The sequence below is a fragment of the Onychostruthus taczanowskii genome, unplaced genomic scaffold (genome assembly GCF_017590055.1).
Source record: "Onychostruthus taczanowskii isolate IOZ18803 unplaced genomic scaffold, ASM1759005v1 scaffold5, whole genome shotgun sequence".
In the NCBI taxonomy this organism is placed as follows: domain Eukaryota; kingdom Metazoa; phylum Chordata; class Aves; order Passeriformes; family Passeridae; genus Onychostruthus; species Onychostruthus taczanowskii.
Window position 1 is genome coordinate 9954848 of NW_024502568.1, and position 23119 is coordinate 9977966.

Below are 23119 nucleotides of genomic sequence, written 5' to 3' on the forward strand. Positions count from 1 at the left end.
GCTACCAGTCTTCACTTGGGCGTGGTGAGCCATTAGCACTGGAGGGATGAGATTGGCAGTTTTTTTACTGTCTTTAGAAAAAATTTCATGTGAACCTTAAGAAAGGGATAAAGAATTTGAAAAGCAAGAAGCAACAACAACAAATGTAAGAAAGCAGCTGTAATAAAAAATTACCAAATTGGGTGAAATAATATTGTAAATAATACAAAGTGCATTTTGCAGTTGTAAATAAATTTTTTAGACTTTTTTTTTTTTTTTTTTTTTTTTTTTTTTTTTTAAATAGCCATGCAGCTACATTGATAACCCTTAGTAGACTTTGGTTGCCAAGAAAGTTAACTTTGAGTCTTACTGAAAATTATATTCAACACCTGGCATGCAACAGCTCCTCTAACTTCCTGATTGTAGATATGGAAGGTGTATATTCCTTTTCTGGCCATGATTTACAGCTCTGTTTAATGAATGGATCCAGTTTAACTGCAATCAGCTGACAAGATTATTGCTTGGTACAGCCTGTTGACTTCTGGCATGAGTATGTGACCACTTCTTAATCAAGAACTACAGCAGGTTTATGGCATAGCATTTTAATTTAAGCCATTGCCAATTGTGGGGAGGTGGCAATGTCTTACAGTTGTTTGATTTAATGTTCTGAGGGCTGTGTGTGGGAACGTGGGCTCTGGAGCCAAGGCAGTGAAGAGCTGAGCCTTTCTAGTCCAATAGAATCATACATACCATCTTTTAACAGATCTAACAAAACAAACAGAAGGTGACTGGTGACCTGGATTGTTCTTACACTGGGACTGCATTTGATGTTTCCTTTTCCTTTTCCTCTAGCTGTAGTAGTGTTCTGTTCTGTGCTACATGCTGCCTTGCCAGATGCGTGCAGACATCACTACCTTTTCTGTTCAGTTGGAGTTGAATTGCTTAATCTTTTTTTCAGGATCAGGTCTTTGTTATTTTTTCTGCCAGAATAAAAACCTTACTTTTGGACTTTTGCACTTCTTTGACTTACCTTATGCACCTGAGTGGGCTCTGTGAGATGCAAGCTCAGTAGCTGATCACTGTGTAATGCAGGGCTCTAATGCAGCAAAAATACACCAATGGTTAAGTGGTGAAGCCTGGAGGGAAGGCAACAGGATGGAGGTGTAAATAAGATAACATTAGCTGTGTAACTTGTGAACTTGCTGACAAGCCAAACATTTGTGATGGCTCTGGTGAACTTGATCCCACAAGATTACATGATTTGCATCTTCCCTTGAATGGCACAATTTTAACTGAAGGTAGAGTTACTTCTTCAGTAAAATCCTAATGCAGAGGTCATAAACATGGAGGTAGTCTGGAAAGATTTAATCCTGTGTGAGTGACGTTTTCCTTGTCATTAGCTATGGTAAATTAACATTCTCTCTGGCTGTACCCTGATGCCTTTTGCACAGGGAGCGTGGAGGCTGCTTCCCATGCCAGGGAGATGGGCACCTCTTTCGGAACTGCCCCAGCACTCCAAAATAGACTTCCACCCTTGGGAAGTGATCACCACTCCAGTGCTCTGTGTCTGTGCCAGCCCACTTTGGGAGCTCTGCCTCTCTGCATGTCCAGTGTGCACTGTGCCCCCAGGGGGAAGTCCTTTCTCCTGTGTGTTGGTGCAGTGAGAGGGAAAAGAAGCAGGTTTTCTAACCCCAGGTACAGCTGTGTGTTCTCTCACAAATCAAGTGGGATCACTTTTACCCCAGGCCCAGTCTGTTCCATGAAGGATTTAAATTTAGTTCCTACTATCCTGAATATCCATGTAGTCACATAAACTGATTTTCAATATCCATAAATTCAGCAAGGACTGCAGTGAGCAGTTAGTTTTTGCAGGAGTATTGATCCTGTTTGCAGGACAGTCTCCCTTCTAGAAATCCCCTCTGGACTTTGCAAAGTCCAGGGATGGAGACTGCATTGCAGCCTGCACTGCAGCTACATATTTCCATTTCCATTTGTACTTCTAAACCAGGAGTGTAAAATGCAAGCTTTAAAGAATATTTTTTTAGTTAATAGCAGGTGAGAAAAGCATTTAATTTTTTTTTCAGAAATGTAAGATGTTATCTAGTGGAGAGAATATGTAACATAAAATCATTGGTTTGAGTTGGGTTTTTTTTTCCCCCAGTTTCCCCAGAGGAAATCTACACTGGGTCGAGTTGTTCACATTTGCAACCTCCCCGAGGGAAGCTGCACAGAGAATGATGTCATTAACCTGGGCCTCCCGTTTGGAAAGGTCACCAACTACATCCTCATGAAATCTACTAATCAGGTACTGTAATGTGGGGTTACCAGACATCTGTTGGCATAAAGACATAAAGACATAAACATGAAGGCAGAGTCTTAGTGGGGAAACCTCATATTTAGTAATAGAAACTTTAACATATGAAGCCAGCTCTTGAAGTGAAAAAATGTTGGTGGTCACTGAATTAGATGAGGATGTAAACATGACCACATCTAAACAAGTTCTTGTTTGAAAATCCTGGCAATCTCAATGAAAAAAATGTTGTGAAACTGTACTCTTACTAATTTTTTTAAGTGAATTATTCCTGCCTTCTCAGTCATTTGTTAGGGTTCCTTTCAGACTTCTCTTGTTCTTTATAGTAGCTTAAGTATACCCTAAGTATCTTAAGTGTACCAATGTGTAAGCTGGTAAGAACAGAGTATCTTCTCTCACATTCCTGCAGCAGACAAAATGGATGGATGTAGAATCCATGCTAGTGGAAAATGATTGTAATGTGTAAAAATCACAGACTCAGAATGGTTTGGGTTGGAAGGGACCTTAAAGACCATCTAGTTCTAAGCCCCTGCCATGGGCAGGGACACCTTCCACCAGAACAGATTGCTCAGAGCCCCCTCCAGCCTGGCTCTGAACACTGCCAGTCAAGGAAGATTAGATATCAGTCATTTAGTTTTTAACTGAACCATCTTCATTGGCTTTAATAACTGGTTTGAAACAACTATTGCAGTTAAAGAAAGAATGAGAAATGGACTGAGTATTATAATTTCAGCTTCAGGCCTAGAAAGTTGCCCAATTTTGTACTATCAAGATATTTTGCATGGAAGTATCCATGGAAAATTTATTGTACTGCCTTTTCTCTTTTACTTTGTATTCTTAATTATGTAATAGATTGTAAAATTCTCTCCATTTGTGCTAGGCCTTTCTGGAAATGGCTTACAGTGAAGCAGCCCAAGCCATGGTACAGTACTACAAAGAAAAACCTGCTATGATAAATGATGACAAGTTACTTATTAGGATGTCTAAAAGATACAAGGAATTGCAGCTGAAGGTAAGATAGTCATTCTTGATCAAATTATATGAGTTTCCAGGACACATCTGGAGAATACATTTTAAAAGATTCTTGCTGGTTACTGATTTCTAGTTAATGCTTTAATATGATGGAAAAAGAAATAAAGATAAACTAAGGAGTGTGTATTATCAATCTTTTACACTTGCTCTTATTCTAAATTGTACCTCTTGGAAGAGACCTCATTTTCTCTGGTCCTTTCATACCATTATGTCAAAAATCCCTTCTGAGTTTCCTTGTGGGCAGGCTCCCTACATTGCTTGGTCTAACAAAGGTCTAAAACACAGCCATGTGTATGATATAACATGTCAGCAAAAATAAGATGGGTCTATCCTTTTAGTCAGGCATTAAGCCCAGAACAATGCTTTTTTCACTGCTTCCATGCTTGAGACAGCACAGTCTTGACACCAAGGAGTGGTAACAGGACTAAACAGCATACTGATTTCTTTTTATTTCTTGTGAGTTATCTAAGTTATAAAGCAAGTTTTTTTAGGTTTTTTTTTTTTGTTTTTGTTTTTGTTTTTTTTTTTTTTTTTTTAACATAGAGTCAAAACAGAGCAATATTCTTTAGACTTTCTGTAGAGTGTGTGACACTTCTGTTCTGGACACTTGAGTGATGTCCAGAGATCACTGCTCTTGTGAAAGTATTTATAGAGGCTTATATACTGCCATGTAATGCTAAGAGAGTAATTTTATTTCATGGTGACTTGGACCAGAACTGGCAATGCAGAGCTTAAGAGCTCCATATTGTATTACCTAACACAGCACAAAGTTATTTTGTAGAACAGCTCTGTAATGTTCCAATTTAATGTTAAGAGTCCCTTTATGAGCCTTGGGGGAAAAAAAAAAAAAAAAAAAAAAAAAAAAAAAAGGAACTTGGATGGTTTGGCTTGACCTTTGGAAAAGCCTCTTTCTCTCCTGTGTGTGTATACTAGCTTAAGGAGACTTAAAATGAGCTGCCAAAAGTTCATAAATCAGGGCAGACTTTCCTAATGTGGTACAGGGAGGGGTTCAGATGTTAGGTAGTGGAGATTGTGCATCTTGACAGAGAGGCAGGAGTTACCCAGGAGAATGTGGTAGTTTGCCTAGATTCCAGGAAGATTTTTCTGCTTCTCCAATGACAGTTTTTCAGGTCATGGAATTATTTTGCTTGCAAAAGAAAGCAATCAAATAAAAATAGAGGGAAATATGCATGAGCTAGCATATACTGCTACAAACTGCTGAGTTCCTGCACAATTATGTTTCTCATCTGTGTGTGCTCCAAGTGTTTGAGGAACTGCAAGCCTGTGTAGGGCATCCTTCCTAGGATTAATCAACACCTCAGTATACATCTTGCATTTAGCTTGTCTGAAGCTCTCCTTCACATATCTTTCCTAAACAGTCCTTTAGAGCTATACTCCAGCATGAATAACTCTGAGATCAAGAGAGCGCAGTTCATACCTAGAGGATCAGAGATAGGCTGCTATACATATCTGATTCTGTATCAGAAAAGTTGTCTGGTTTGTTTCCTCTTAGATCCAGTTTCTAGAAGATGCTCTGTAGTGATTGTGTAACAAGATTTGAAAACAAGCTAGTTTTCAAAGCCTGTTAGAGCAGCCAAATATGAGATGAGAGTGCTACAACGTAATGGAGCACATTTTCCGTTTGTATCATTTTACTGCTTTGATCGTGCTGTTGCGAAGCCAACTACAAAAGCAAGTGTAACCACAACACTGAAACGAAGTATTTCTAGTTATAGTATAATTGAAGGAAGCATGGATACTGTTTCTTGAAGGACAAATCACCTGTATCAGCTTGAAGAGTAGAGCAGCATGCTAAACAGTGTCTTTGTTTTTATTAGAAACCAGGTAAGAATGTGGCTGCTATAATCCAGGACATCCACTCACAGAGGGAGAGGGACCTGCTGCGTGAAGTGGACAGGTAAAGTGTCTCCAAAGTTTGGAACTGGAAGTCTGTAAACCTGCAGGTAGAAGCAGCATTATCTGTGTGCTTCCCTCTGATATTTAATTTGCTTTCCTAATTCGGATTTCACTCATAAAATAGTATATATTTTTATATAGTTCAATAGTTGGTACAGGGCCTGTATAATGAGATTCAGTTGAAACTGTGCATGTTATGAAAATAATTATTTCCTACTGATTATGTCTCAGAAAGTATGTGTGGCATGTGAAGAGCATAAAAATGAAACTGTTCCACTCTTCTCCCTGTTGACTGAAAAGCATAAAGGCTGGGGGTGCTTTGAGATCAAGTGGGAAGGAGGCAGTTCAGATTAAAATGTATTTGGGTACATTTCTGTTCTCTCTGACTTCTGGAACTTTCAGCAAAATTGGAGAGGAATCACAGTCCTAAAACATCTCTTTTAAACAGGTGGCCTTTGTCACTTTTGTGTCAGAGATGCCCTAGCTGAGTGAGTATTAAGGGTATACACATTAGGGTCATTGTAAAGGTATTAAAATATTACAAGCTTTTAATGCTAAACCCCTATGAGATGCTTTTAAGAATGAATGAATATATTCTTGACAGTTCTGTGGGGATTTAGTTAAGCTCTGTGGCTATGACACTGCCTTTTCTCCTGTTCACTGTTTGCAGCTGTGCAGTGCATGTCTGTGAAAGGCCTGGGGTCTCAGGTTCGCAGTCCCCAGGGCAGTCCCCATGAGCTTCCAGTGTACAAGAATTGGTAGACAGCAGTGGGTCAGCCAGTTACAGCTGCCTTTTCCCCCTGCAGCAGGTATGGCACTGAGAGGCCCCGCTCCCGCAGCCCCATAAGCCGCTCGCTGTCACCTCGGTCCCACACGCCCAGCTTCACTTCCTGCAGCTCACCACACAGCCCGCTGGGGACCAGCAGGACCGACTGGGGAAATGGGAGAGAGGCATGGGATCAGTCCCCCTATTCTCGACGGGAAGAGGAAAGAGATAGCAGGGAATGGCGAGAGAATGGGGACGAGAAGAGGGACAGGACTGACACGTGGTTACACGAGAGGAAACATTATTCCCGACAACTGGACAAGTTTGATTTGGATGAACGGCTTGAAGGAGGCAGAGGACACCGAGAAAAATACTTAAAGACTGGTTCCCCTGGGTCCCTTCACCCTTTATCTGGCTACAAGAACAGGGAAGATGACTATTACAGAAAGTCCTCTAAGTCAAAATCTGACAAGTTTCAGAGGCAGCTGCAGGATTTACCTGGGAGATCTAAGAGAAAGGAAGAGGCAAAGTTAAGGGAACACAGGCATTCTTACAATGAGGACACTGCCAGGGAGGAGGCAGCTGAACAGAAGCACAGCAAAGCATCTGAGGGCTCCAGGCAAAAACAAAGTGATAAGAATAAAGTGAAGAAAACTGAAAAAGACCAAGAAGATGCTACTGCTGAAGGCAGTGATGTAAAGGAAACCAAATCTCCTGAAAATGAGGTAAATAAGATCTAAAAGTATACATAAGAAGAAGTGTAAGTGATGAAGTAATACATTTTCTGAAATATCTTAGAGAATTTGTTGTAGGTGTGATGCCAGCAATATGAAATGTTTTTCCATGATAAAATTAGGGAATAGAAGTCGTCTTGGGAAGCCATCTTGTCCATGTTTTTGCCCAGACCATACAGATCTATTACACTCTTGTGGTGTTGGCTATATGGACATTATCATTTTGTGTCTATAGAATCTTTGGGTAACAGATGAGGGGATGGGGTCAGACAGCTGAAAATGAAACCAAGTGACAGTCTGCTATTTGCATGCAGGTTGTGTGTGAAGAGGCAATTGTCCTCCTGCTAACTCTGTGCAAAATGCGCCATAGCTGCTCTTTCTGCATCCATCACCTGCTTCCGCTGCCAGTGTGGAGGATTGAGTTATCTGGAAATTAAGTGATACTTTACAGAGGTGCACAGTATTTATACAGGGAAGTGGTTGCTATACTATTAAAATGGGGAATGAACTTTTAATGAGAAACATTTCTTTCTGGATAACTCAACAGAGCAATTGTTTCTATTAATCATGTGTCCCTACCCTCAACTGTGGCAGGGATAATTCACACCACTCCCTTCAATGTTCTGGCAGAAATCTCTTCCCATGACAGAAAGCACTGAATCAGCTCACCTATAAAATTATGCAATCTCTGGAGAAATACTTCCAGTGGTAAAGTGGCAATGTTTGTGGGTTTCTGGGAAGAAGTAGGAGGGGGAACCCATCCAGATGCCTCATTTGCTCAGTCTCATGACAGCCCATACTCACATCCCCACCCCCTGGGGATCTGGTTACTGGCTCTTGGCCACCTTGCCGCCCCTGGAGTCCCCCAGGGATAGCTGCTGCCATCCACCCCCAAGTCTGTTGGCACAGGAGGCTGCAGAGGTGCTTGGCTGACCAGAGCTCCATCTCTTGCTTGTGCCTTTGTGCTGCCAGAGCCATTGTCAATTGTTTCTAGTTGAACTTCTTCTCCTGTGGAGCTAAGTTGGTGGAATTTCCTAGATTTCTAACTCACTAGTCTGTAACCAGCAGCAGCACTGCCTCATACCATAGATAAGCATGTTTGTACCACATTTTATCATCTTTCTCCTTTGGCTGGTATTTTACTATGATATGATGGTTGGGAGGAGACGTCAGAGAGAAATGTCAAGATAGCATCCTAAATCACACTCCTCTGCATGTTTTCCAAGTTGTTTTACAGTGGCTTTGCTAAAGACATACCTCTCTGGGGACTATTGCTAGTAATTTATTTTAAAAGGAAGAAATAGTTTTGTATGTCTTGGACTCACTTTTGCTTTGTCCTTCTTTTACTAAATATGAGGTAGTACCATGGTTTTGTTCTTCCCAAGTATGAACTGTACAACCAATTCCATTTTCAACTGATCCTGTGTCAATAAACAAAACACGTGAGGTCTTCTGCAGTTTAACACTGCTGCTCTCCTTACCACATCTGAGCCAACATAACAAATGTGGGTAGAGAACAGAAGAGTGGAGGCTGGAAATTTTAATGAATTGACATTCTCCCCCACCTGTCTTTCAGCCAATTCCGTGATATAAATTACACCTCTAATTTTGTTTAAAATTCTTTTTCTTAATTTTTATTTGTACAGCTCTGCTAATGGAATTCATTGTTGGGTCTTTTCCCACAGCCTAGTTGACTTGCATAAACTTTAGAAATAAAGAATGTGACCTTGTGAATGACTTTGCTTCTCTAAACCCAGAATAGAAACATGCTAGAGCACCACTGTGTGTGTTGCTATACGTGTATGTGTATTTATTTTAGCTTGAAAAAGAGGAGCAAGTTCCAGTGAAGAGCTCACCTTCAGATAATAAACAAGGAAAAGAATCCGGAGAGATTCTGGAAAACACAAGGAAAGAAAAGGTTGGTGACACGTTGTTGGTGTAGTTTCTTTGAGAAAATTATTGAAACCTCAGGTCTGGTAGAACTTTCTCCCAAATGAAATATTAACCCCTCATGAAAAACCACATAAAGGGGTTGGAGAAGGAGGTTGTCTAAATTAGCTTGCCCTATCTTGACCTCTGCTTTAAGGGACAGCTTTTCCTGAAGTCTCCAGAACTCTTTTTTTAGTTACTCTTTGCTCATGTACGTTGCTTCACATACATAGCGCTTGGCAGTGGCAGCTGTGAGGAATGTATGCCCAAGTGAACTGGGTAAGTTTGCAAACCATGCCCAAAAATAGGAGATGTGGTCAGTTAGTGGGGAAAGAGGGGACTATCATGAATACTTTTTAGAACATTGGCCTTATGAACTATAGATAGCAGTCTTCTGATTGTTTCTGGTTTTAATTAAGTAATGCCTTTACAGAGCCCCTACTGCTGCATGCAATCGGGGATAGCAATGTCCCTGGAATTCCTCCAGCTTCATTTCTGTAGGGTCATGGGTTGATGGTCAAATATGGAAGATATTGATATCTGTTGCTGCAGAAAACTGATCTCCTGGCAAGAGCAGTGCCAGCTCACAGAGTTTTCATGCTGTTTTAGGATTCTAGGAGGGGAAGTGTGGGAATGACCAAACAGGAGGAGAATACAGATTATTAATAGATTATGTGTACACAAGGAGTCTGGGAGTTGAAATCTAAGATGCAAGTGTGTCTTAAAAGTAAGATATACCTTTTAATTCTAAGAGTTCTCAAGTCCAGTATTAGTGCCTAAGTCCTGTAAGTCTGAAACTGCATGTATGATGTATTTCAGAATATGTGCTTTGGAGTATAACTGTAAACCTGCTTTTTCCTAAGGTTTAGGCCAGTGGCTCCCTGGCAGAGGGATCTTGCTGGTGGAAGGAAATGACTGCAGAAGAAAGCCATGTTTTCTCAGTCATCATGTGAATTTAAAGGACCTGGTGCAGGAAAGTGAAAGCCACAGTGGTTCAAATGGGGTTCAATATATTTGCATTGCACTGAGAAGGAGGCAGAGGAAGGGGATCACATAGTAGCATCAGTTGCATAATAAAGTGTGACACATTGTGCCTTGCTCTACTGCTTACAGAAAAGCATGAAGCAGGGGACTGGAGAGACTGCAATCCCCAAGGCAGTTACAGAATCTTCACAAAGAGAAGTTTATGTGATAATTCAATAGAGATTTTTTTTTTTGTCCTTGTGCATAAGGTTTAAAATCACAGCACCAAGGCATATCACTCTTTGAAACTAAAACACAAGAGGAGTTAGACATGGCCATGTCGAGGTTCTTCCTGATTTCAAGGACCACTTTTTAACAATGATTATCTATAATCACCAATCTCTCAAATGTTTTACATCTGTGACAGGACCGAGACTGGGAGAGTGGAAGTGAAATAGAAGGTGAGACCTGGTATCCTGCTAACATGGAGGAATTAGTGACAGTAGATGAAGTGGGAGAAGATGATTTAATTATGGAGCCTGATATAACTGAGCTTGAAGAAATAGTCCCAGTTGATCAAAAAAATAAAGCTGCTTCAGAAATGTGTCCCTGTATGTCAACCATGTTAGAACTGAAAAATGATCACAGCCACTTAACAAGAAGTGAAGACAAATTTGCCCATAAAGCTTTAGAAACAAACTTCAGAGCAGCAAAGGGCAGTGCAGCTTCTAGTGGCTGTCAGGAAGATGATGAGGATGATGATAATGATGATGCTGCAACTGAAGCATCAAGCCTAAATCTGGACCCGGAACAGAAGCCAGAGGAATTGAAAGACCAATCTGCTAAGGAATCTGATTGCCAGCAGAAGGAAGGAAAAATTGATAAGAGCTCTGACACTCGTTTAGAGCCTGAAGATCACCATATACCTTCTGTTCATCTGAAAGAAGAGACTCTCCAGCTCGCTGATACATTTATAGATGATTACAAACAGATGGGATCACAAGGAGCTGAGAGCAGAGAAGTTACGGAAACGCTCATTAAAAACGCTAGCGAAGAAACAAGACATGGAAGCCAAGAGTGTCCAGAGGCCAAGGGTAACTACTGCTTTTTTTCCCTTCAGCCTGCAGAGAGCCTTGCGTGTTTTCTCTGAGGGTAGACTGAAATTTATTGCTAACGAGAATAAGTGTTGTTAATAGTATCAAGGCTTGTCCTTGGAGCAGCTTAGTAAAAGAACCCCAGTTCTTTTGGCCAAGCTAAATCATTAGAGCCTCTTAGATGAATAGTGTAAAGGAAATATGATAAGCAGCTTGCAAGCTTTCTGAAAGGCATAAGCTGCTATAATTGTCATGTCAAGGTTCACATGAGTTTAGCTGAAGTCTTTCAGTGCCTTGCTAAATTTATTTTGAATTGTCAATGAAATGAGTGACAGTCTCTGAAGGTCAACAGAAAAGTATCTGTAATGTCTGGCTGGCTCCTGGACAAGGTGGATATTCTTACACACTGTACTGAAGCATTATTAACATAGATATCATGCATAGATTGTTACTTCTCAGTCCTGTTCATGCAAATATATGCCTTTTGCAAGGACTTGCCTTATCATGTTCTGTTATCTACTGCATGCTGCCTTTAATATAAGTGATAGGATGTGCTGTGAGATAATGTCAATAAATGTAATCATAGCTACCTATTTATATTTTAGCCATCAAAAAAAAAGGGATCTTGAGGTCTGAAAGTCAGTTCAGTTCCTTGTCATGATGCTTGAGCAAATGGGCTGTGCATAGTGAGATGAAGCGAAAAACTACTTTGAGTATGTTGGTCAGAAATGCGCTTTTTTAATTGCTGCCAGAGCCCATGTGATGGACAAGAGCTTTTGAAAAGAAGCTCATGGAAGATTTTTGAGAGTGCAATGCTGGAAACATTCATGTGAACATCTGATTTTGAGCTAACTTCTTCCTCCAGGACAGATTTGAAACTCATTGGTTTTTAATACTTACTGATTGGCCTGAAGACACCTTGCCAGACTTTGCATGTTTGGAGATAATATTGCCATGGGACTGGGCAGGGCAAAGTCGGCTCTCCTGGGCTTCCTGGGCAGCCAGCTGATGAAAGAGTTGGGTGTCTCAAGAGCATATTTACTAGTGTTTCCAGCATCTCAGCTTCCAGCTTGTCAGCAGGGAGCCTGGAAGCTCCAGGGCCTCTCATGCTTCCCGGGTTTCTGACATGGACTTGTCATCTGGGATCTGCAGTCCAAGGCTCTAGGCCCTCTACAAATGCAGCTGCCAGCTCAGAAGCACAGAAATCAACTGAAGTGGGACTTTAGTTGCTGCAAAGGCCCTGGATGTCTTAAGAAAATCTTACCAGCTTACTGGGGATTTTCCAGGTTCTCTGCTGCATTATTGGAATCCTGGGGTAGGTTTAAACTTAAATTGAAAGCCAACCAGTTAGGATTTTATATTATTTTCTTTTAAATCATGCAATAAACATATTTAAAAGTGAAGAAAAATTCATTCTCATAGCCAGAAACTGCAGATCTTTGAACTACAAACTTGAAAGACAGGAAGAGTTTGATTTGGGCAAAATATGTTTGTTTTATAAGAAAATATATCCCTTATTTAGGTGAAATTTGCAATGCAATAGAAATTTTGTCAGGGCAAGTGAGGTAGTTCTTTGATGTAAGAACTGAAAAAGAGGAATCAGACCAGTTTATCTGTAATTCTGTAGTTCTGTGATAGCAAATTCCTCTTCTTTTTAAATAAAATTAATTAATATGATAGACATCATGGGAAGGGATATCAACTGTTCTTTTGACTGGCTATATCTAAGCAAATGAATCCAGTGTTTCCACATCTTGAATCTCCTGCTGTGTCAATTAATGTCAGCTAGCAGGGACCAGCCATCCCATCCCCACTATTCAGAAACCAAAATTTTTTAGTGGCTGGGAGCCGTAAAGCAGGAACTATCCCTTGGAGAGATGAGGATGGGAGAAGAGTGGTTCCAGGGAGATGATGCCGATGATGTTGCAAGGATCCTACAAAAGGCAGGTTTGGAGAATTGTATTCATCAGGTCCTGCTGCCCCAGGACCATCTCAGCAGCCCCTGTGTCAGCCCAGCTGCACGTCTGATCACGCAGTAATAAATGTGGTTACAAAGCTGCAGTCAGGCCATGCTTCTGCCAGAGGTGTGTAATCTTATAGCTCTATATAGAGATTTAAATACAAAAACCCCTCCAAACATAGCATTAAATTAGAAATAGAAAAACGGTCTACTGGGACAAATCAGAGTGACTGCATGCCATAGTACAGCTGCTGGAGTTGCACCAAATAGGCCTCTGATTGGAATGGGAAAACATTTTTTTCCGTATTTTACTTCATTTATAATCCACCCAGAAAGTGTTCCCAAGAAGCTTACAAACATCTCTTTAATAAACTGTTTTCATTCAATAAATTTATTCATTTGTTAAGCAAATTCTAGGTACTTGGAAATGAGATCTCTGGAATACCCGGAGGTAGAGTCTAAACAAAGGCCCTCTGCAGCAGGCTGGGAACAAGAGGACGTCTTCACCGAGCTCAGCATTCCCCTGGGTACGTTGGGCCGCCCACTGCAATACCCAGGCCTTACAACAAGATGTCACTTTAAGGCTACTTGCTATATTTGTTTTCCAGAACAGATGTGAGGAGAGAAGGAACAGAGTATATGACAGACGGGTAGCTGTTGAAAGAAACAGCCTTTTGATTCTAGATCATTGCTAATTCATTCCAAATGAATGGCAAAAGGCAGCTGATGAGATGAAATGAGTTCCCTTGGACTATATATGAAATACATATGAAAAAATACGTAGTAATTTAAAAGTATTTGGCATAAAGTATAAGCAAAAGTATTGGCTTTACTGTGTAAATACTGATTATGAGCAAAACACCTGGAAGAAGTACATCCTCAAAGGCAATCGGTGTAACTTAAACATTAATTTACTGCTAAAAAGTATTATTGCTTTTCTAGCCCTTGACGTTACAGAGTGAAGTTTCCAGTCAATATTATGACAAGATACATTTTAAAGCCTGTATATGTAAGAGAAAAGAGAAAAGGTGTGTTTTCAATGCACAAAATTTTAAACTGCAGCTCAATATTGCAAAATTAGGGAAATAAAGAAGTGAATCCAGGATTCAATTTCCTATTCCTAATATTTAACTAAATAGCATGTTTTTTCTTTGAAAACGAGTTTATTATGGGAGGGATAGGATTTATACTGACACTTTAATGTAATTCAGAATTTCTCAATAGGTGTGGAATTTGTGGTGCCTAGAACTGGGTTTTACTGCAAGCTCTGTGGACTCTTCTATACAAATGAAGAGACAGCAAAGACAAGTCACTGCAGGAGTACTGTTCACTACAAAAATCTCCAGGTAAAAACACACCTGAAGCTACCAAACAACAAGCTTATGGGGTGGTTTGTGTGTAAAGTAGATGATGCGATAAAAAATTAGTTTTTAGTCTGTGGACAGAATTCAGATGAAGTGAAATTCAGGTAAACAAACTTTTCAGTAGTTCGAATCATTAGCATGCTAATTTCTCACTCTCAGGTCCTTGAAATCAACTTCTGGGCTGCAAGTAAAATGAGGGCAGGTGATGATTTCATCTTCTCATCTACATTTGGTCCTTGTCACTAGCACATCATGCAACTCAGATCATTAATTCCCTGTTTCAGAGGGTCCCAGATGTTTCTGTCACTGGGAGTGACCCCAGAAGTAGCAGTGTTCAGTACATCTTAATGTCAGGAGCATTTTACATGGCATTTGTCTGATAACATAGCCAGACCCATTTCTGTGTTGGTGTGCTTTCTGGGCGTGTTTCAGCTCGCAGCTCCCTGTGACACACGGGCTCTGCGAGGCATTTCCTGTGGCCCACTGAAGTCCCCTCCCTGTGTGCAGAGCACCACTGCTGAGTAATTTCCATCAGGATGTGCAGGAGCATGTCAGTGCTTGTTGCTCCATAAGAATGTAACACAAACATGTCAGCAGTTGATAACAGCACAGGGAGACCATGTGTGCCTGCAGTTCAAAGACCTGCCTTTGTCACTTTTGAGATGCACCATCAATAGAATCAGTCACAACAGCCTGAGCATTACCTGTGCCATGCTCAGGGCTCCTCAGAGGAGACGACCTTGGCTCCCACCCCCAGTCCCTACCTGTGAGCAGGGTGTGTGCATCACACACACTCTTGTGCTGGCATTCTCATACTGTTAGCAAAAGTCATGGCAGAGCAAAGCAGAGCTGCTTCTCCTTTCTCTGTTCCTTCCCTCTGCCCACAGTGAATGTGGTACCTCTGCTCTTGTTCAAGTAATAGCTCTCTTTCCTTAGCTGGCTAGTAGGCATTGACACTCACAGTCAAGTAATTTCTCCGGGAGAATTTTCTTCTTGGCTTTCCTGAAGTTCCATAGCTGTAATTATACAAAGGCCTCTGGCTTCCAAAGACTTCCTACAGAGCTCTGATGCTTGCTCATAATGGACCCTCCAAGTGCAAGCTTGAAAAACAGCTGCCCAGTTTGCATTCCTTTTTTTGCTTCATACAAAAAAACCCAGAAGGATTCACCAGAGGTGGCACCACTCAGTGCAGGCTGTGTATCACATGCAAGTCTGTCCCTAAGAAACTCATACTAAAGAAAGATTGCAACTCCTGCCCCTGCCCCTGGAAACTGGTTCCAGCGAAGAAGAGGAATTTTTATTTTTTAATTTTCTAACTTATTTTGTTAAAGTCATAAGAAACAGGCCCAACTAAAACTGACTTAGTCTGAAAATAACCTCTTTTTCTCCCTATTAAAACATTTCCCATGAGTACTGTGGTAGATATCTAACACTGACTTGAGATAAAAGAACAAAGACTATAAAAGCTGTTAAAATTAAATCTGCCAAATGCAGTAATAAAAACAGGCTGTTCTGTTGAGCCATACTTCTTATCTTACTACATACAGGAAGTAAATGTCTCGTCCAACTTTTACCTCCTCAAGTGGAAACTTAGCAAATTTCAAATCAGTGTTCTGTGTTGCTAAAACCCTTTTTGTTGCTATAGTGATAATTTATGCATTCTGCAAGGAATATGAGTCTTCTCCTGTGATGATGCAGATTAACAAGAGTATCCACCAATGTAGGAACTATGGACTCTGACTGTAGTGGAGCTCTGGAGTGCTGCTGCAGTGTTCCTGTTCTCCTTCCTGAATGCCAAATGCCATCATCCAGTGACAACAACAGTGTCCCAGACTGGGTCACAGCTTTGAGTCTTTTATAGGTGATTTGCTATTTGTTGTCTCTCATGTGATCTCCTTGAGACACATTCAAAATATATGTTCAGTGTTTGGATTTGAATGTGACACTGAACAGCTTGTTTGCCAATTTTCTTCCAAAAGCCTTGTTTATATCATGATAGTTTTGTCTTGAAGTAAGTTTAGTCAACTTTATCTAACTATAATGCCCCTCAAATAACATCAATCACTGATAAAAAAAATCAGCTGTTTCTTTGTCAGCCTTGCAGACATTTTGTAATTTTTCATTTTCTTCATCATAATAAATTTTTTCCCAGATGATATTTGTATTAACAGCTACACTGCAATTCCTACATCCAAAAAAGATCCATATTTTTGCCATCCCTTCCTCCAGCTACAGAAAGCTGTCACCATTCATCTGGTGGAAGCTATCTGGGCAACTCAGTGCAGTATTTCATCCTGTTTTCCACTGGCTTTATGCAGTATTTGTCAAAACTTATATTTAAATTTAAAAACCATACATTTTTTGCTTGACTGCCATTTTTCTGTATATTAATCTGAATCTGCAAATTTCAGATCTGGTGTTTGTGGTACTCATGATAACTGGCAACATCAGCTAAAGGTAGTGGATGAAACTCAGTCTTGTTTTGGTCGGTGCTCATGAAAAGCCCCAAAAGCTTGGGTTATATGATCCAGGGACAAGTGCTAGTGATTTATTACAGTTCATGCTGTACAGAACACGTCTCCCAGCCTTTATGGTCCCTATATATCTGTATCCTACTGTAACATTTACTCTGGCTTTTTGCCACGTGGAATTTTGCACCCAGAGATCAGGACTGAGAGTTGTGTAATTTCCACAGCACAGTCTCTCTAGTCAGTGTAATAAGGGTGCAGTCCATGGCTATGTCCATTCATTACCATTGCTGAGTAACTTTCAGATGAACCTCTTATGTTCAAAACTTGTATTTATCTGAGAGAATGTGGCAATTCTAACACAGCCCTTAGGATTTTTACAGCCATTTCTCATTTAATCTCTTCCTCATGGATGCCAAAGAGTAAACTCTACTCTGGGGAAATCCTGCAAGTAAAGAAAATTTTGCAGTGATGTGAAGTGATCTTTTCAAAATAAATCAGAATGAGTAAATAGCTAGAAAAGGTGTTCTATGACCCTAATAATGTGCTGATCAGTTATTCTTGAGTGTGATGTATGTGATGTGTGTAAATCATTAAGAAGAATACCTCTACATTATTATGTTGGAATTTCCCAGGTGTCTCTGCACTAGCTGCTGCTGAAAAAGCTTCTTTCCATCCATTTCTATGTCTGCTGACCTTGAATAAATAGTTTGAGCACTATTTTAAGACCCATACCCATTCATCATCCATTTTGTGTGCAGCTCTGCCAACTAAGAGCACTGCCAAAAGGCTGAAAGCCTCACTGGCCATGTCTGTTCTTTTGAATCTCAGTGAGTACCCAAAGGAGTGAAAGGCTTTATCTTAGAGAAACACAATAAAGGTAAATACTCTAGCCAAACTTCTAAATTGTGTTAATTATTACTGAGTGTGATTATTCCCTTAAAACAAAATGTTCTCATAAAAAAGGTGTATCTCTGAACTGGACATGCTGAAAATATAATATATAAACTTTAAATCAAGACTCTGAAATCACATTTATGTTCTGACACACCAGTACTTTCCTGGCAGAATTCAGTTGACTGAGTGGAGTTTGTTCCTGCCGAGTAGCACAGGGGAGAAGAGAGAAGGTGAGGTCTGGTTGCACAGACTGATGGGGAGTGGAGTCCTCCTGGTTCTGTCACCAGTTCCCCCCGTGGCACCCAGTAAACCTCTGAACTTCTGAGGCTCTGTATGTGTTCAGGTAGTTTGTCTGACACAGCCGTATTTTCTAGCTTGAGTGTTCACCAAAATGGGGCTTCTGTGTACTTTCTTCCCTTTTGAGATATTGGAAGAGTTAGAGCTCTGAAGAGGCATAAAGAATCCTGTGTTGAATATTTTCAGTTTTGGTAACAATGATTTGTTTTTTTTATGTGATTGCAGAAGTATCTATCCCAGCTTGCAGAAGAGAGCCTGAAAATGAAGGAAGAAGGCAGCCCTCTGCCTCAGGATGACACTGGCATCGTTCCTCACTTTGCAAAGAAAAAACTATGATACAGATGAACTGGAAGAGCTGTAATGAGTGAATGCTGATAATTTTTTTCTTTTTTTTTTTAATTTCTATGATATAACTGTCAATTTGCACTGTACAGAGGAGGGGAAATAAAGAGCATGTTCCATGCATCTATGCCCAGAGTGCCATTAAAAACCAAAATGCCTGAAACTGTTTCCCACGGTGAAGCAATGCTGGCATATCTGTTAGAAGTGGAGCAATTCTTTCTCACACTCTGCGTGCTGGGAGTGGTTTCCTAGATTAAATCAGAATTCTCAGGGATTCTTAAAGTTTTAGTTCTGATGTAACATGTCAGGTCAGGTGGAGTACTTAGAAGCACTCAGCATCCTCCAGTGGACGCTGGAAGGAAAGGAGATGTGACTATTTATAGGCTTTAATGTTGCTTAAAATACCTTCAGCCATTTCACTCATTGCCCCAGTGAGAAGTAGGATTTGCATAGGATAAAGAGATAGGTATAAAGCCATTTTGCTAAAACTAGTGAGTAGATGGCATAATGTAAGCCCCATCAGCACTCACCTCCATGTCTTAGAGCTTGGTGAAATGACAAATGTTTGTGTTGTCAAGCACTGACTGTACACTGCCAGTGTTGTGTGAATTCTGGGGGAGCCACAGTCTGTCCCAGGGACCTCAAAGCCTGAACCCAGCACAGCGAGAGCAGTTCAAATGCACGTGCTGACAGCCAGCCTGCTCTGGTTTCAGCATTTTCCATGGTGTGGTCAGGGTGTTCTCCAGGGACCGTTGTGTTTGAAACTCTTCTTTTTGATAATTCTAAAGGGTGCCAACTTTGAGTCTTACAGACTTGAAACTCTCATGAGAGGCTTTTTAAAGTGCCACATGTTTGGACCATGACTCTTTTAGACATTTTATTCAAGATCCTTGCTTTTGGGGTCTTTTTGTTTTCTTTAAAGCTTGCTTTTCCTCAGCTTGGCAATGTTGAATTTTCCTGGTTTTTATGGAAAGATGCCAGATTTCTAATATTGTTTTTGTATTTTATTTCCCTGAATTTTTTAAGGTGAATACAACAACTGATGGCTCACGGAGCACTGCACTGAGAACACAGGATGCACCAGCAGCTCTGGCATTATTATGACCTATTGTTTCTGCACAGTTGTTGCTTAGTATTTTGCAAAGTCCCTTTGAAATGCACTGTACAAGTTTCTGGTTCATTTCAATAGGGCTTTGTGTACTAAAGTGAATACGCATGCAAAGCATTGCCAGGATTGATCCCAGAGTTTATAAAATGCCCTGTGCAATCTGGGTAGATGGGGATTTGCAGGCATTTCTATTCTTTGCCTGACTCTAATATTCATCACAGTATGTTCTCTAAAAATTGCTGGTTCTGGATGTCCTCTTTAGATGTTGTGCAGAGGAAACAGTTTCCCAGAAGGTTCTAGCTTTCCCTAAGAATGGCAGGGATGTTGCATAATGTTGCAAAGTGGCTAAATTGCCAAAACTGCTTCCACCAAAGAATTTGTTCCATTATGTCTTGTGCCAGCAGCTGTGCTCATTCTCTGAAGTACCCTGTAGCCAGGCAGTGTCTCTCAGAGGTGCCTGGTGTTGTTGCCTGAAGCCCTGTTCCATTCCATGGCCTGTGCTTTCCACTCATTTTTACCAGAGGTAGGTTCAGATTTCATAGTTGGAATTCCTGCTTCTTGCAAGTTGAGGGATTCTTTGCATCCCAGATTCAGACAGAGCCTACCAAGTGACAAGGGGAAATGAAAAACATTGCAGCCTAAATCCTCCTTTGTCCAGGCTTGAAGTATGTTAAGACTTGTGTCCATCTGTCATTTAAAACAGCTAGTTTAGTTTTAGTCTTTGGGGGTCGGAGGGGTTGTTTTTTTGGTGGGAGCTTTTTTTGGTTTTTGATGGGGTTTTTGTTTGGGGTTTTTGGGTTTGTTTTTTGTTTGTTTTTTGGTTTTTTGGGTTTTTTTTTTTTTTGGTAGCAGGGTTTGGGTTTTTTTCCCCTATGGAAAGAAAAAATCCCACCAATATTGCAAACCAGGTATTTTTCCTTCAAGGGTTGGGTTTTCCTTTGACTGTTTGTTTTTCACATTGCAGTGAAACTTGAGCGCAGGGCTATTAGGACAAGAGCTTGTATTGCAGGCTGTAAGATGATGAAAATGGCAGTAAAGATTGTGCAATTGTCTTCTAGAGTGCAGCTCTCTAGCTGGCCATGTATCATCTGAATATGAAGTGCCCTTCGTGCCCTTCAGCACAAACTGAACACAAGGGAAGGAAATCAAGCATCAGATCTTTGAAGCTAACCCTGCTATCAAACTGGGGCTCTCACCAGCCTAATGGGAGCTTGTTAGACCATGTGGTTAAGCTTAATTGGATGTGAGACATAGCTGACTGTATATCAAAGTCATATGCCTCCAGCAGCTTTATCCCCAGGTAACCTCAAATGAGAAAAGTATCACTGTTATTATTCTTTATTTGTAGTGCAGCAGAAGCTACAGGTCCACTGCCTTTATTATAGGCAAGGCACAAATCCACAACAAAGACTTTCCCAGGCCAAAGAGCTTTAAATCACACTTTCTGAAAACAGACAACAGGTGGATACAGGCAGGCAGGGAAAGCAGCAGGTAACCATGAGATTTTGACTGGCAGCAGAAGAATAATTAAAATGAGTATTTACCCAGGGGCTTATTTTTGGATTTATGGGAGATGATTCAAACTACTTTCCCCCTCCTCTGCTTCTGAACCAAGTTCACTCCCTTTATTCACAGCTTGTATTTAACCTCCTTTTTTCCCCTAGATAGTTGCATTAGGAATACAAAATCCCTTCTTGATACAGTGGGTCTTGGTATCCTTTGGTCCCCAGCCATTTAATTTTCAGTCTCCAGAGGTAGAGTCTTGACCAAGGCTCAGCAGGAAATGTCCTGGCTCCAAACACCTTGTTTGGGTCACAGCTACAGGCCCTTGCTTGCCACTGAGGAAGGAGGTGGCTCTAGAGGGCATCTCTGCCCTGTGCAGTTTCCTCTTCTGGAGGGAGATGACTCAGGTGAGCAGTGCAGGTGCAGAGCCCAGGCCCACAGACCTGAGCAGAGCCAGACATTTGTAGAGGTGGTTTGGACACCCCGTCCCTTTGGGCTCTGTCTGACAAAACAGCAATCTGCAAAATCCTGGGAACAGCCAAATGGGCACTTCCCCTTCTGAGAAGGTCCTTTCTCCCCAGAACCTCAACAGTTGAAAGCAACCCCAAGTCCCAATTAGCTCCTAATGATGCCCATGATCAGTTTTCAGCCCAATGCACTTTGAGAACTCAGAGATAATCTCCTTCCCTCTCCAACAGGCCATCGTGCAATGCTGACAGGATCTGCTCAAATTCTCTCTACTACCTATTCTGCTGAGAAAGAATTCTGCTGTAGGCAGTCCCTTACCTTCCTCAGCTTGTGTAAAAATGTGTTGTTTCTTTTGGTTTATTATATTGAACTCTTCACTTTTTTGAGTTGGCATAATTCATCATCACTATAATCCACACTTCATTTATATATATATCTATATATATATATCTATATATATATATATCTATATATATATATAGATATGTATATAGCGCAAAGCAGGCTCAGGTCTAGCCAAACAAATATTGATATTTAAAAAGGAGCTTCCTTAATATATCAAAACCATTTCAATACATCTCAACCAAAGATTGCACTTTTGTAATAGGGACTATGTTTTTAATCTCTGTGAAATCTGCATTGATCTCAAATAGTCTTTAATGTCAATCTGCAACCTACTTCCTTTGAAGAAAAAAATGAAAGAATTAAACATTTGCCCCATTAGATCAGACAAAGTTCCACATTGGCTTTAACACTAAATTAGTGTTAGGCTGGTTATATTCAGGGGTTTTTTTCTATTCTCTAAGGATTAAGGCTGTGATTTGTTGAATTATACTTGAACTGGACCAGATGTACTATTTATTGAGCTTATATAATCTTGTTAATTTAAGTTTTGGTTTGTAAACAGTTGAAATTTGTTAGTACTTGTTTAATTATGTAGGAACTGTCACCAATATTAACTGATCTGTGTAACTGATTGCAAAGTGTTTTAATTTGTGTTTCTTAAGAAAGATTTTAATAAAGAGAATTATAAAGCATATACATCGGTGGGCAATTGTCCCAGAAACAACATGCTTCTAGCTTCCCAGGGGATCTATTAAAAATCAAAATGAATAAAAGATAGTTTAAGGAGTAAGAATGAAACAGGGGCACAAAAGGTTTGCTGTTAAATATAATTTTTACAAGTTGTGGTTTGTGGTTCTTACCCAGGGAGCTCCCACTGTACAGATTGTGAATGATTGCCATCAGCTGGTGCTGAAGTTGAAGTGAGCATATCTCAGCAGTTCACTCTGTAATTATCATTAATTACCCACTCCTGTCCCTCTAGATATGTCCTTGCTTCCCTTTTTCTCTTTATTTCCAAATGAACTGGGCAACCTGTCTGTTCCCACTGGCTTTTTGCTGTCTCCATCCAGGTTGTCTTCTCAGCCTTCTGAAAGCATCACATAAAATATTGCCCAGCCAGGAACTTTCTCCATGTCATCTCAACCTAAGTCCCTTAAGTTTACCCAATTCCTCCGTTTCCCTTTTGCTGTCCCTCTGCCTTTCCTGATTTTTCTTCTTTTCAGCAGTGTCCTCCCCAGTTCCACCCCAGCTATACAAGGACCTTTCCCACTCTGGCCTTCTCCCTGGCTCACCACCAACCGGAGCTCCTGGGAGAAAATACTCAGCCTCAGCCAGGGTGACCTAAAGACATTCTTGTACTAAATATTTAAAGACTGCAAAGAGGACAAGAGCTGAGGGGAGATTTTACCACCAGATCTGATGAATTCATTCCGTGGAAAGCACTGGGTGGAAAACTGAGACACCAATGTCTGGTGCATGTGCAAGGCATGGCATGGGGCACTATCAAAGCTTGAGCTACACCTCCCACCCCAACATCTGGGAGGGAAACGGGTCCTGTCTGCCCCACTGAATGGCTGGGAAAATGGGCAGTCAGTTTTCTGACTTCAGCTTGTTAAATCAGTGTCTTTTAAGTAACTGTTTT

At 40.7% G+C, this 23119-nt stretch overlaps 1 protein-coding gene across 7 annotated transcripts in view; it reads left to right on the forward strand.

The window, feature by feature from the left end:
• Window positions 1-22171, forward strand: part of RBM20 (RNA binding motif protein 20) — a 103100-nt gene extending 80929 nt beyond the window's left edge. For 4 of the 7 annotated variants that reach the window (XM_041415815.1, XM_041415820.1, XM_041415819.1 and 1 more), the window contains exons 6-14: window positions 2141-2284; window positions 3171-3302; window positions 5161-5240; window positions 6046-6730; window positions 8559-8657; window positions 10059-10725; window positions 13093-13212; window positions 13910-14031; window positions 17937-22171. In XM_041415815.1, the coding sequence (XP_041271749.1) occupies window positions 2141-2284; window positions 3171-3302; window positions 5161-5240; window positions 6046-6730; window positions 8559-8657; window positions 10059-10725; window positions 13093-13212; window positions 13910-14031; window positions 17937-18047 (2160 nt within the window). In that variant the 3' untranslated portion in view covers window positions 18048-22171. The remainder of the gene's footprint in view (window positions 1-2140; window positions 2285-3170; window positions 3303-5160; window positions 5241-6045; window positions 6731-8558; window positions 8658-10058; window positions 10726-13092; window positions 13213-13909; window positions 14032-17936) is intronic. The other 3 variants (XR_005953471.1, XM_041415816.1, XM_041415817.1) reach the window with 3 other exon arrangements.
• The last annotated feature ends 948 nt before the right edge of the window (window positions 22172-23119 follow it).